The sequence below is a fragment of the Ochlerotatus camptorhynchus genome, unplaced genomic scaffold (genome assembly GCF_037179485.1).
Source record: "Ochlerotatus camptorhynchus isolate MF236.1 unplaced genomic scaffold, CSIRO-AGI_Acam_v1.1 ptg000330l, whole genome shotgun sequence".
NCBI lineage: Eukaryota > Metazoa > Arthropoda > Insecta > Diptera > Culicidae > Ochlerotatus > Ochlerotatus camptorhynchus.
Genome location: NW_027040818.1, coordinates 1032195 through 1045386, shown reverse-complemented (window position 1 = coordinate 1045386; position 13192 = coordinate 1032195). Strand labels below are relative to the sequence as shown.

The 13192-nt window shown below is 39.7% G+C and overlaps 1 protein-coding gene across 1 annotated transcript; it reads left to right on the top strand.

The window, feature by feature from the left end:
- Positions 1–507: 507 nt before the first annotated feature.
- On the top strand, positions 508–12793 carry LOC135708534 (nose resistant to fluoxetine protein 6-like). Its single transcript, XM_065230641.1, has 10 exons — positions 508–589; positions 1400–1698; positions 10602–10764; positions 10826–10957; positions 11024–11217; positions 11286–11630; positions 11696–11889; positions 11957–12437; positions 12510–12624; positions 12681–12793. The coding sequence occupies exons 1-10, from the start codon at positions 517–519 to the stop codon at positions 12791–12793; spliced, it is 2109 nt and encodes a 702-aa protein (XP_065086713.1). The 5' UTR covers positions 508–516.
- The last annotated feature ends 399 nt before the right edge of the window (positions 12794–13192 follow it).

The window sequence follows — 13192 nt, the reverse complement described above, 5'->3', positions numbered from 1 at the left end:
CTTTATTCTAGTTCTCAATATTGATATAATTTTTTTGTATGCTGTTAGGCTACACCATCGTTAGGAAAAATTCGCTAGACCGAAAAGAAACGTAGATATAGCCATGATTAGTACTTCTACCCGGTAAGAAAATAATTTGCTGAGTTTCCAAAACCGAACACTTCACAGAACTCTAATTGAAGCAGCATTCAAAAGCGCCTGTATTGAGGAAGTTGGTAGGTACAATACGAATATCACTATAGCTAGTCTGAGGAGATTTTTTATTTTAGTCAAAGCTTTTAATTATCCTCCTGTTTTTTTTTGGGTAACACGTTTCTTTACATGCGTCATTTCCTCAAAGTCATCGCTGGTTGCTATTAGTTTCTATTTCATCTAGAACGGTTGACATCTGAGAACAAATCTCAACTGGATCAGTCCAGTGTGATAATCTTCCGTGCTAGGAAGTGCTGAAGTTTCGAATCTCCCTCAATAAGCTGCAGCCTATTGTAGATCAAGTTACTAGTGTAATTAATTGTCATGTTGAAGTTAGTCAGTGCTTCCTTGATTGTAGTGCTGTTTGGCGTTGTCAGCAATGGAGAGTTCATTGATTGTAAGCAGTAGGGATTTAATTATTAAGTGACTCGGCTCCTGATCCTGATCCCTGGGTCAAGTTTGTGTGGTGGGTTACAACCCCCTGTTCCTTACTGCACTTCCGATAGCGATTCGATTAAATATACGAAAACGTTTATTTATCCATTTTCGATGTTCTGCATAGTTGGTCTAATTTATGTCTGCTATCTATGCATTTTTGATAATTTGCTTGTTCATTCTGTTTTTCATACATTTTACCATACAATCATAACAATACCCTTCAAATCCAGATCACAACCAAATTCGTTTCAATTCGGCACAGTTGTTAGGCATCTCAAAACTAATCGAAATAATAGTTAATATCTGGGGGTTGTAAAGTCGATTCATCATTGTGCTTGATAAATATTTGATAGGAAAAATGGAGCAGACTTCGAAAGCATTCAATTTGTGGAAGAGGTCAAAGTGCTCTGCGGGCAGGTGTAAAGTTACAGTTGAGATGCAATAGACAGAAAAAAGAGCTTTTTGTGTACTTGATAAAGTAGATTTGAAATGGTTCCGGACTTCCATTTATCATTTAAGTGTGGCTCTTAGTCGTCATCCAGCTTCCATATAGAACCACAACAAGCACATATAGATATACGAGCTGATATATTGAAGTTACCTTCTGCTAATGACTGCGACAGGTTCAACGGCATTACACCACGCATAAAATTGCAAGCACTAAAAGTAAAACATTAACCGCACTTAGCACAAACGACCCTTCGTCAGTTTACATCCTTCAAATCCGTAGCAGCTACGAACTCAATTATGCTTTTTTTTTCTACTCCAGTATCTCAGTACCATCGCATGCCTAGGCTATCGGAAACCGATGACTACGACCAGTGCATGGAGGAGGCACCCCCAGGGCAGATCGTGGCATACTGTGTGGCCCGAGTGGTCATCAAACCGGACAATGGGTCCGAACTGTGGAACATGATTGAGGATTTCTCAAAAGATTGGAAGAGACACTACAACCATGCCCAGCTGGATCGGGGTGTTTGTATGGAAGACTGCAAACGACTGGTACGCCGTTTACCAAATGCCACGAGACAAGCGTTGCGGGTTGAAAAGTTTGACATAAACTTTCCGGTGAGTAGTTGACATTTTTCTAATGATGGGATTGAAATTTCATTAAATTCTACACAGACCCATTTTGGTCATCTGAATCGCAATGTTCCAAATTTCAGAAAATATTTGTAGAAATGTCATGTGTTTTCATAAATATCTCATATCGCGTGATATCGTGATGAATATCTCCATCTATGGGAAATTCTCCCCTTCGTCAGCCACGCTCGCTTGCCCCTTCTGTAAAGTGCGCCCAACACGACAGAAGTTTCGTCAATATTTCCATCAATATATTCACGTCAATATTTATTTATTCATTTAATTATTCATCTGACTGTTGTCTACATGAAATATCTTAAAAACTATACCATTCATGCAATTCTAATTCGAGTCAAAAAGCTTCCCCAAATTCAAACAATTCTTCAACAGATGTGAACGTACGCATCACAGTTTTTAGTGGTGCACTGAATGCTGTTCGATGGTATCGTGGTTGGAGTAGGGTACCACTTTGTTATGTTTTCGGGGGCACTCGGATATCTAACGGCGAAAGAAGACGGAGAAGGCAGTCAACATGCCCATTTAATAACTTTGTTGATTCTTTCGTCGACGTTCCACGGTTTCCAAACTCAGCAAATTGCATACGGCGATCAGAATACGGCGGAGGATTTTACGGATCGCGCCACGGTAGGTAGGGGCCTTATAACCTAGTCAGTAAAGGCACGGTATTAACAAGCCGGAGGTGGCGGATTTGACTCCCGGTCCGGTCGAGGGAATCTTTCGGGTTGGAAATTGTCGTGACCATAATGAAGTTTCCGGTTCCTCAGTCACGGCTACACGAAACCTGTTGGCAGAAACAGCAGCTTTCTGATTATGTAGTGAGAAACCAATGGGGTCGTCACCACTATCATAACCAGTATACTCACCAAGAATGTTCTCAACCTGAAAAGGAAACGGCTTCTTCCAGTTTCGGATCAGCTTTCAAAAAGTAGTTTCTGTGAATAAATTGCCTTACGCATTCTTTATTCCGTCAACCGTTTGCTGATACAAAATGAGGATAAATTCACTGTATTCCTTATTGATCTTATACATTTCACTGTCCCATCTATTCTAGCGATATATATATAACTTTACAATCCACGCGGTCTATTTCATTTGCCTATGCCTAATTGTGTGGTGAGAGAATTCGTTCTCCCTCTCTTTTGATTATTGGGATCTCATATCCCGAGTAGAAATGAATGACAAATTTATATTCCAATAAAACCGCGATGCTGCTTTCTCGGCTGCTATTCCCGCAGCTGATGTCGCTTCTGCTGCCGCTTCTGCTGCTGCTTCTGCTGCCGCTTCTGCTGCCGCTTCTGCTGCTACTTCTGCTGCTACTTCTGCTGCTGCTCCTCCGTCCTCTTCAAAATTCGTCACAAGAATGACGTCAACGAGCTTAGGTACCTGCTTACCTATCAAAATTCTCGAACCAATGAGATTCCGTTTTCCGGCTACGGACCATAAAAATTTAAAATTTTTTGTATATACTATTGTCTACGCAGGGGGAGGGACATCAAGAATCCCAAAAAAACTGTCTACGTAGTTTATGAACAGCCCCTATTCAGATTGCACCAACCAACGAATAGATCCAATGAAGATTAGTGACGTTTAACGCACGCACACCTACCGGATGCATTATTTTCCTCTGGCTAACCTAAAAAACATATGAAATTAGATCTGTCAACATTAGTTTGACAGCGATTTGTTATGTATTTTCCTCGAATTTTCACAAGCACGCTCTCATATATCGCACCAATACAACCTGACGTGAAATTCTCTATAGCGATTGAAGACGAATACAATCCTCAGTACATCGCACCACGCAATACCCAAGTAACCATACACTAAGGAAACTGTCCCTTCAATTTTCATAAGCTGCATCGTATGAACACATAAAAATACGAGCTCCATCCAATTTCATAGGTATCTTATGAATCCATACTCCATCTATAGCATATATAGTTTTATACAATAAATGGTGTATGAAAAAAAAATGAATTTCATAAACCCATCGTATGAATTGCTTTTACGCAAAATATGTCAAAAATTCATAAGACGATCGTATGAAAAGTACTAGGTCAGTGTAAATTACAACAAAAACGACAAAGATGGCAGATCCAGTTATGCGACGTAGCACAAGACTTCGTAAATCTGTAAGTAGTAATTTATTATAGAATCAAAGCAGTAATTTATGTTTTAAAATCTTTAGTTTTACATTTCCAGATTACCTTCTGCTGCTTCTGGCTTTACATTGTACATAACTGCACCGTTGCACCAGCTGACCTGGAGACCCATTGCATGAAAATCGAACGCCAACGGAACTAGTTTTTCGATTCCATCGAACTTTGTTCAGTATTCTCAGCTGCTTCGTGTGATGTACACCAAAAGATCAAAGCATCATGATCAAAATCTAAACCAGAAAACGTTTTTAAAAAATTGTAAGTAAATGTTATAAAATACTAATTCAAATACGAGTCAATATAAACTAAGAAAATAACAAAAATCTCGTTTATTTCAAACAAAACTAAATGACGAAAAGTAAACGTAGTGTTCCATGATATCCATAATTAATTTGGATTCAAATGCATAGTTGTATACGAGAAAATCATACGATAGCAGTATGAATCAATTTGACAGTTCTTCATAGTCCGATCGTATGAAATTCAACCTAAAATCTTGTCGCAAAAAATCATACGATATTACTATGGAATTTGATGGAATAACAATCTCAGTGTAGGCACGTTATTTCACCGTTTTGGCTATATACGGGCCTCATCAGAACTTGCAAACACTGGTATAGCCGTTGTTCAGCTGTATATAGCCGGAAAGGCGAAATAGCGTGCCTATGGTTACTTGGGTACAGCTTTAGGTCATCGGCAGCTTGCAACCATCTCCAAGCAATACGTCGTTGAAGAATAAAATAAACAACAACGGGCCAAGATTGCTCCCCTGTGATACGCCCGACAAGTTCGTAAAATATGAGGAAGTATTATTATTATTTAACTTTATTAAGGAGGCTTTCAGCCTTGGGCTGGTTCGCCTCCAACTGAGGAAGTAGGGTTTTGATATAATTTCCGTCCTACTAATCACAACCCGCGCTTTACCTCTTTTCTGATAGAGTTTAAAAAAAAATTGAATATTTATGTCAAAGATGACTTCTAAATTTATTCACCTTTCCATACGTACCGTTAGATTTGATAAAGAGTCACAAATTGTTGAAATATTGTTTAAAATCTAATAATGCTTCTTGATTCTAAATTACGAGATTCAATTCCGTCCTAACGCATTGAAACGCCATTAGATTTTCTTCCTCCTACGGATAAACGTAGAAAAAGGGGATTAGCTATGAGCGCTTCTTTTGTTTTGAAAATAATTAGTGTAAATATTCACACAATGCGCTCTAACAGGATTTATGTTGTAGCTAATGAACTAACACATAGGAACAAACCTATTATTGATTTGTGCACAGTGAAATCATAGATGTTATTGATCTTTTCTGATCGATAGAACGGAAATGGGCAATTACGACGAAGTAGTGCTCTACCCTACTGGAATCAAGTTTAACTCGCAAGTCAGGTACGAGCAAAACCACGATTTCAACCGATCTAATGTGCCTTGTTTGGATAGCTTAGCCAACAGAATATCATGGTTGATCGTATCAAACGCTGCTTTAAGGTCCGTATATATGACGTCTACTTGAGCCCCACTATGCAGTTGTTCGAAACAGGTCGTGGTAAAATCCAGTAGATTTGTTGTAACCCAACGTCCAGGCATGAAGCCATGTTGGTCACAGGAGATATCCCAAGTAACCAAAAGTTCTGATAAAAGGCTATTTGTGGCTTAAGCAGCTTGGTTGGTGTTGGTCTATAGAATTCAAAGCAGCCTCATTTTTAAATCGTTATAAGAACTTGAAAGTTCCGGTATCATAATTGAAGAGCATTATAAGCAGCTTCTGGCGGAACTTGAACGGAACTTTTATAAAATATTAAAAAAGGTTTTTGTCCTCTACACCAATTCTATATATTTAGATCGCACTTTTATGAAAGTTATTTCTAAAGGCAGGTATTAATGTGTATTGATTTATCGTGTTATTAGAAGTAGATAATTGGAGCTGTTTGAAGAATTAAAACCCAGTCCTTCGCGTGAGAGTTCCAGCACCAACCGTTGCGTCATCTGAGATATAATACAGTGAGCTGTTGTGGCGCAGTGGTTAGCGTTCGTAGATCGCATGCCGAAAACACGGGTTCGAATCCAGGAAATTTCCTTTTAATTATTTTTTTATGTTTGGATAGAATGTTGAGGCACTGCATAGATATAAGAATTATGATTTATTCGGGCCACTGATCATTTCATCAATTACGTACATTAAATTTTGTTACTAATAAAGACTTGTGCGGATTGCTTCATGTGGCTTGAAAGTTCTGTCAGAACTTTATTTGAACTTTATGGAACTTGAAAGTTCTGTCGGAACTTCATTCGAACTTTATGGAACTTGGAAGTGATTTTAATCGTTGAATGCGGAACTTTTGGTTACTTGGGATGTTACACACGTTCAAGAATAACCTCACTCACAATTATCTCAAACAGTTTAGATGCAGCTGTAAGGTTAGTGATTCCCCTGTAGTTTTTAACATCACGTTTGTCTTCTTTCTTGGGTACTGGAACCATCAATGACTCCTTCAAGATAGCAGGAAATTTCAAGTCCACAAACGATGTATTAAAGATCCTGCAAAGTGGCTCAACAAGAGCTCCAATAGCGTGGCAATACACTACAGGATTAATACCGTCTGGTCCAAGCGTGAAGGAGCTTTTAATTTTCTTCGCGGCATTAGTTACCATTAAGGGCGTTATCAACAATTTATTCCGGGGGTCATCAATCAGTGTCGCTCCTCACTAACATCGCTTTTGCTGCTGGCATATTCCGAGTAAAATCACAACTACCTTGTCAAAAGATGCCAAAGAACAGGCCCCATCTGCTACTGTAGTCAAACAGAAGGGTAAAATGAGCGAAAATATTCAAACATGAAATCAAACTTTTTTGATTTTGCGTCATCGTTAATCAATATTTTTATCGTCGCATCAATATGATTGTCAATATTTTGAATATTGACAATATTTTTGCCCGTGTGGTGCTTGCTTATGAGCGCTTATGCCTTGTTCAGACTGGAGAGCTATAACATGTTATAACCATAGAGGTAACTCTAAGACCACTGGGTCCCGAAGAAAATCATTATTATTTTTGGCTCACTCAGTACCAGAACAACGGTCCCAAGCAGTCCCAAGCTATTTCACTCACCCCTGCATGTTCTGCATGAATCCACACACCCCTGATGTTATCTGTCAAACTTTCATAGCGAATCAAAACAAACATAGTGTAGTAATAGAATTTCAACTAGAATAGGGTACGTTAATCGTTTGCTTGGGACCAATAGGCTACTAAAGTGGTGAGCCAATTTAAAATCGTTAGTTTCGTATTGATTGTTGTTATAACGGTTGTCAAATAATTGCTACACAGAAACGACCATCAAGATAGCGCTATAACATGCTATAGCTCTGTAGTCTGAACAAGGCATTAACTTCACTTATCTAGAGCCGAGAATTGCTGAAGGGCTTCGTTATTGGCTCCTCTGCTTTTCACTCGCTCTATCGCGGCATTTGCTTATCTTCGCCAGTACTGCGTGCAGTCAACAATGTCAATTGACGCAATAATACGTTCAGACTACAGAGTTATAACATATTATAGCGCTATCTTGATGGTGGTTTTTGTGTTGCAATTATTTGACAACCGTTATAACATGTTATAACTCTCCAGTCTGGACAGCGTTTAAGATACATTGGTCTATTGGTCTAGCACTGAATTTCGTAGTAAAGGGCGAACACGAAATTATTGCGACACCGAAAATGTCATGCCAATTTTCTTATAATGTTTAGAATCAAACCAAAATTTTAGGGTAGTTTTATACATATATTTACTTCAAAAATCAAAAGAAAAGTTAATCGATGGAGCCTTGAGTGTAAAATTGAACGCATTTTCGCTTGATGCCCTCCATCAAAGTCTTTACAGTGTCATCCGGTACCAGTTTCTCAGTTTTTTTTTTCCATTTTATTAACATGTCCTTCTCGTCTTTGACTGTCTTCTTGCTCTTCCGAAGTTCCCGCTTCATTATTGCCCAGTACTGCTCCACCGGGCGCAGCTCCGGACAGTTTGGCGGATTCATGTCCTTTGGAACAAAATGGACAGAATTGGCCTCATACCACTCCAGGACACTTTTAGAATAGTGGCATGATGCCAAATCTGGCCAAAATAGCGGAGCTTCGTCGTGCTGCTGCAAGAACGGCAAAAGGCGCTTCTCGAGGCACTCAGATTTGTAGATCTCGCCATTTACTGTGCCCTTTGTCACGAAAGGCTCACTCCTCAGTCCGCAAGAGCAGATGGCCTGCCTAATGAGATATTTGAAGGCGAACTTCGACATTTTCTTCTTCTTAAATTTGTCGTCCACATCGAACTTGCTCTTGCCGGTGAAAAACTCCAACCCCGGAATTTGCTTAAAATCGGCTTTTATATACGTTTCGTCGTACATCACACAGCAGCCATATTTTGTCAGCATCTTCTCGTAGAGCTTCCGTGCCCGAGTTTTAGCCGTCGATTGTTGCCGCTCATCGTGGTTTGGGAAGTTCTGTACCTTGTATGTATGTAGTCCAGCTCTCTTCTTTGCATTCTGGACGTAGCTCAGCGAAATGCCGATCTTTTTAGCCAAATCACGGCTTGAGACGTTGGGATTTGCTTTAATCATCCGCTTCACCTTTCCCTCCGTCTTTTTGTTCTCCGGTCCCGGTTTTCTTCCAGCTCCTTTGCCGTGGTCCAACGTCAACCGCTCCTGGAACCGCATCAACACTCTGGAGACGGTTGAATGGTGAATGTTCAACATTTTTCCCAACTGCCGGTGCGACAGGTCAGGAAATTCCAGGTGTTTGGAAAGAATTTGTTCTCTCAACTCGCGTTGGTTCACCTCCATTTTCGTTGAATCGAAAAACACGACTTCGAGTTTGACAGCATGTACACAATACACATCAATGAGAAAGTGTGCAAAATTTGGTTGATTTTTACCCAATGGTAAAAAAGTTATGCCCTGTTGAATGTGTCGCAATAATTTCGTGTTCGCCCTTTAGGCATGATATCAAGCGGTACGCCTTCAATATTACTGTCCATATAAATATCACTAGGGAAAAGATGAACATATTACTTTTATCTAAATAAATCAACTATCAACTAACAATGCCACTGACATTGAGGCGAATGATATTGATATTATAACTGTCTGAACTGATACTGAGATCAGGTGGCTACTGAAATGTAGCATTTTGTAGGTATTGATATTTATATTTTGCAGCACTGGTTGACTCGACTGGTTTTCGGCATTTGGTTACCAAATTTTCAGATTGAACTACTTTTTGAAAGCTTTGGCTATCTACTTTCGAACGGAACAGACAGGGAACCAATTGGACTTGTGGTTGGTCAGTCGGGATGGAAAACACGTGAGAGGTGACCCTGCGGAAATTCGGATTCACCGGGAAAATGGTCCATTCCTGAGAGTAGACCGCGATTTCCAAGTAACAATTCTGGTTGTATGAGGGTTCTGTAGACCATGATTTAGACTTGTAGAATGCTATAAAACCTCTATAAAACTTGCAATGTTACTTGAGTTTTCTCTAAATGGCATAAAATCATGGCATAGAGGAAATATTCCAACACCATATCGATTCTGCTACCGGTTGACCAGCAGCAGCAGAGCTGGTTTAGAACATTTTGACATTTTTGGACCACTTTTGAAGATTTGAGGTGCATTATGATATTCAACTTTTGTAACAGAAGCACTCGCGCGTTATACTTTGTACAAAAAATGTGGGTTTTCCTTTCTTCCTCGGTATATTTCGTGATCCTGATCATATAGAAGGTTTCTGTCCTCGGCAAAATTGTTCGGTAGGTCAATACCTTTTAATGGGTGAAAAGCAGTTCGGAATTTTCTCACTACGAGTCGCTAGTTTGCTAGTGAATTACCTGAATATGCTATATCTTGATATCCTGGCCATATAGAAGGTTACTATTTTCGTTAAAGTTGTTTATTTTGATTGGTGAACAGCAGACCAGAATTTTCTCACTACGCGGCGCTAGTGTATAAGTGATTTCCACAATATGCTCTATCTTGGGTTGCTGGTTATATAGATCGTTACTGTCTTCGACAAAATTATTCAGTGGGTCAAGGCGTTTTGATTGATGGACTGCAGTTAAAAAAAATTCTCACTGCGTGGCGCTAGCGTACAAGTGAAATTCCAGAATATGCAATATCTTGGAATCTTGGGCATATAGAACGATTCTATTTTCGACAGAGTTGTTCAGTTGGTCAAGGTCATATTAACTGATGGACAGCAGTTCATAATTTTCTCAACACGTAAAAAAGTTGACCAAAAATTGTTGTTCAAGGCTTTGAACTTTTGCCAACTTTTGTGTGCCCAATATGTATTCAATATATTAAAAGTTTACGTTTTTCGTAAGTTTTTAAATTTAAATCAATACTATTGAATAAGCAAACGTATTGAAACATAAATTAAAAAAAAAAACCGTTCTCAACATTGCTGATCAAATTATCAATGTATATTTATCCCAGAAACACTTTATTTTGTAACTTTGGAAGTGGCATTTTCGTGCTATGATTTATTAAAAAATGTCGAAAACACAATTTTAACCAAAAATACAAGATTAAATTATGCAATGTTTAATGCAAATTGTAGAAGGATGAGTAAAAAGCTCATGTTTGGTTCTGTTTAAATAAATGATTGCCCTTACCCTATCTCAGATAATCCTATTGGTTTTGTTTGTGTTTTTACAGTATATTTTCGATACGACCGTCTACAGAGACGCGGCGAAAGATCGCGAACGTTATGGTGAGCTGTTGGATCTTTGCATCAACTACAAACTCAATGAAACCTATCGACTGAGGGCCTACACGGAAATTGAAGTCTGTGACAAGAATATCGAAACTGTGGACGTTGGTTTGTATGATCATTTTAGTTTATAAATCACTTGCTATAAAATATGTTAAATCTCTCATAGATCGGTTGGACGTATTCTTCCTGCTGGTGTATGTAGCCTTAATTTTTACAGTAATTCTATCCAGTTGGTACGACAAAACCATCAACTACAAACAGCATGTCATACATTACAAACATGACTTGGATAGTACCAGTAAGTAGCAGTTCATAGTGTAATGAAATGTTTCTCGATCAATGCAGAATCCCTTTTCGGTTGTAGGAAAAATGGTGCTCGTGTCGTTTTCGATCCTTCGGAACTGGTACCGACTGACGTCTCGTTCCCAGGAGGTTCTCAACAAAGATCTGCGCTACTTCCAGGCGGTTCGATTCATGACGATGAATCTAGTCATTGTGGGTCATGCGGCACTGATCTATGCTATTATTCCATTGCAGAACTCCAGCAGGATGGAAATGGTAACGATCCAATCGAATTCAGTTTTGAATTTGAATTTTACTTATTTCTAAAATTCAAATCCTTTCAGATGTATCACAACCTAAGCACGATGATCCTCACTGGAGGTCCACAGATCGTGCAGAGCTTCTTCGCCATGAGTGGCTTCCTGCTGGCCGTTCAAATGATACAGCATGCGGAAAATCGTTCGAGAGGATCACCCGGATTCCTATTCCTATTGAAGGCCATCGTCTACCGGTTCATCCGTTTGACTCCAGTGTATGCGTTTGTCATTCTGCTGCATGCCACATGGTTGTCCAAACTTCAGGATGGTCCCCTATGGAAAATAGGAACGGAAACTGAACGGGCCTTCTGCCGCCGAAATTGGTGGACTAATTTGCTATACGTCAACAACTACATCAACGGAGATCAGCCTGTACGAATTTGAGATCTCACAGAGTATGTTTGAACAATTTTTACTCTTAGAATTTGTAATTTCAGTGTGTTCAGCAAGGCTGGTATCTCGGCTGTGACTTCCAACTGTTCATCCTTGGAAGTTTGCTTCTTCTAGCAATCATTAGATTCCGGAGGTTTACAGCACCGATTCTAGTGCTAGCAGTGCTTGCTACCTATCTGATACCGGCTTTCTTCATATACTACGACAAACTCGAAGGAACATTTCTTGTAACACTACAGTAAGACTAATTTACTGATCCACATCGTGCCGCGAGTCGAACTCAATTCCAATTTTGTCTCCAACAGAGGTCAACGTTTCACTTTGTGGTTCGACGAATTTTATCAAAAAGCCTACATCCCACTGCACGTCAATCTCGGAAACTACCTAGCCGGAATCATAACCGGAATGATCTATCTCAATCTACAGAAAACCAACACCGACCCCGTTCAGAAAAAGTGGTTCCGCATCATTTGGTATCTAACATTCCCAGCCGTTTTTGCCACCCTGCTGTCCAACTACATCTTCTACGAGTACAACTTTGAGAAACCCTCCCTGTGGATGGCAGCCTTTTTCCCACTGGCAAAGAACACCTGGGGCATCTACACCTGCATATTTATGATTGGCCAAACGTACGGAATTTCACCGGTATTGAAGCGGATCTTCAACCACCACATCTTCGAGCCCCTGGGAAGGATCACGTACACGGCCTATCTTGGTCACGTGTTCGTAATGAGGGTGGTAGCTCTGAGCACACGGACGCCAGTTCACTTCAACTACATTGGAACGGTAATATTTTTTTTATCTAGCCACCATCCGTGATGGACGGTGCTAATTTCGATTCCACATTCCCCCTTACAGACTACGCTAGTGTTCGCTTCGGTGATGTTCTCCTATCTGATGGCACTGTTCCTGTGCTTGGCGATAGAGCTTCCGAATTCCGCTTTGCAGAAGCTGATTTTCGGGAACATCAGAGGTTCGTAGCGACATCTTGGTGTATTTTTATCACAAGACTCATTTTGCTGATTATAGGAAATGTGAAACAGCCAGTTGATCCAGAGACGGCCAATGGAAGTGTGAAGAATGGCAGTGAAACTACTGCAGCAAATTGCGTACCAAACGGCAGTGATAATATTAATAATTAGACCAGTGTAACTTACTCAGCAAAAACAGTTGTTGAATATTTTATTTAAATCGATGGAATACCGTGGACTCCCGCTAATCTGAACGATACTTTATGTAAATTAAAGAGGTTCATTTTAAATTTGGACTTCTAGTAACCCTATGAGCATCAGAAAAGTGTGTTTCTGGTAGCCTTGATTACTGTTTTGTTTTGATTCTGCGTTCCGTTTCACAATGTTTCTTTTAGCTTTACTCCATTCCTTGCACTAAATGACGTGTGAGCCATTTTTAGTTTGCAGGGCGTGCAGATTAGCGGGGTTTAAATTCGAAAGTATTCAGATTAAAAATCGGTCAGATTACTGGGGGTATACGGTATAACATATTGTATTAAAGCCAATGCAATATCAGCCAAATTTGATACA

What these genes read in the sequence shown, in the direction of transcription:
- LOC135708534 (XM_065230641.1), top strand. Translation starts at nt 517, where the DNA reads ATGTTGAAGTTAGTCAGTGCTTCCTTGATTGTAGTGCTGTTTGGCGTT. An exon ending in CAATGGAGAGTTCATTGATT is followed by an intron (nt 590 to 1,399) that starts GTAAGCAGTAGG and finishes TTTCTACTCCAG; the next exon opens with TATCTCAGTACCATCGCATG. An exon ending in ACATTTCTTGTAACACTACA is followed by an intron (nt 11,890 to 11,956) that starts GTAAGACTAATT and finishes TGTCTCCAACAG; the next exon opens with AGGTCAACGTTTCACTTTGT.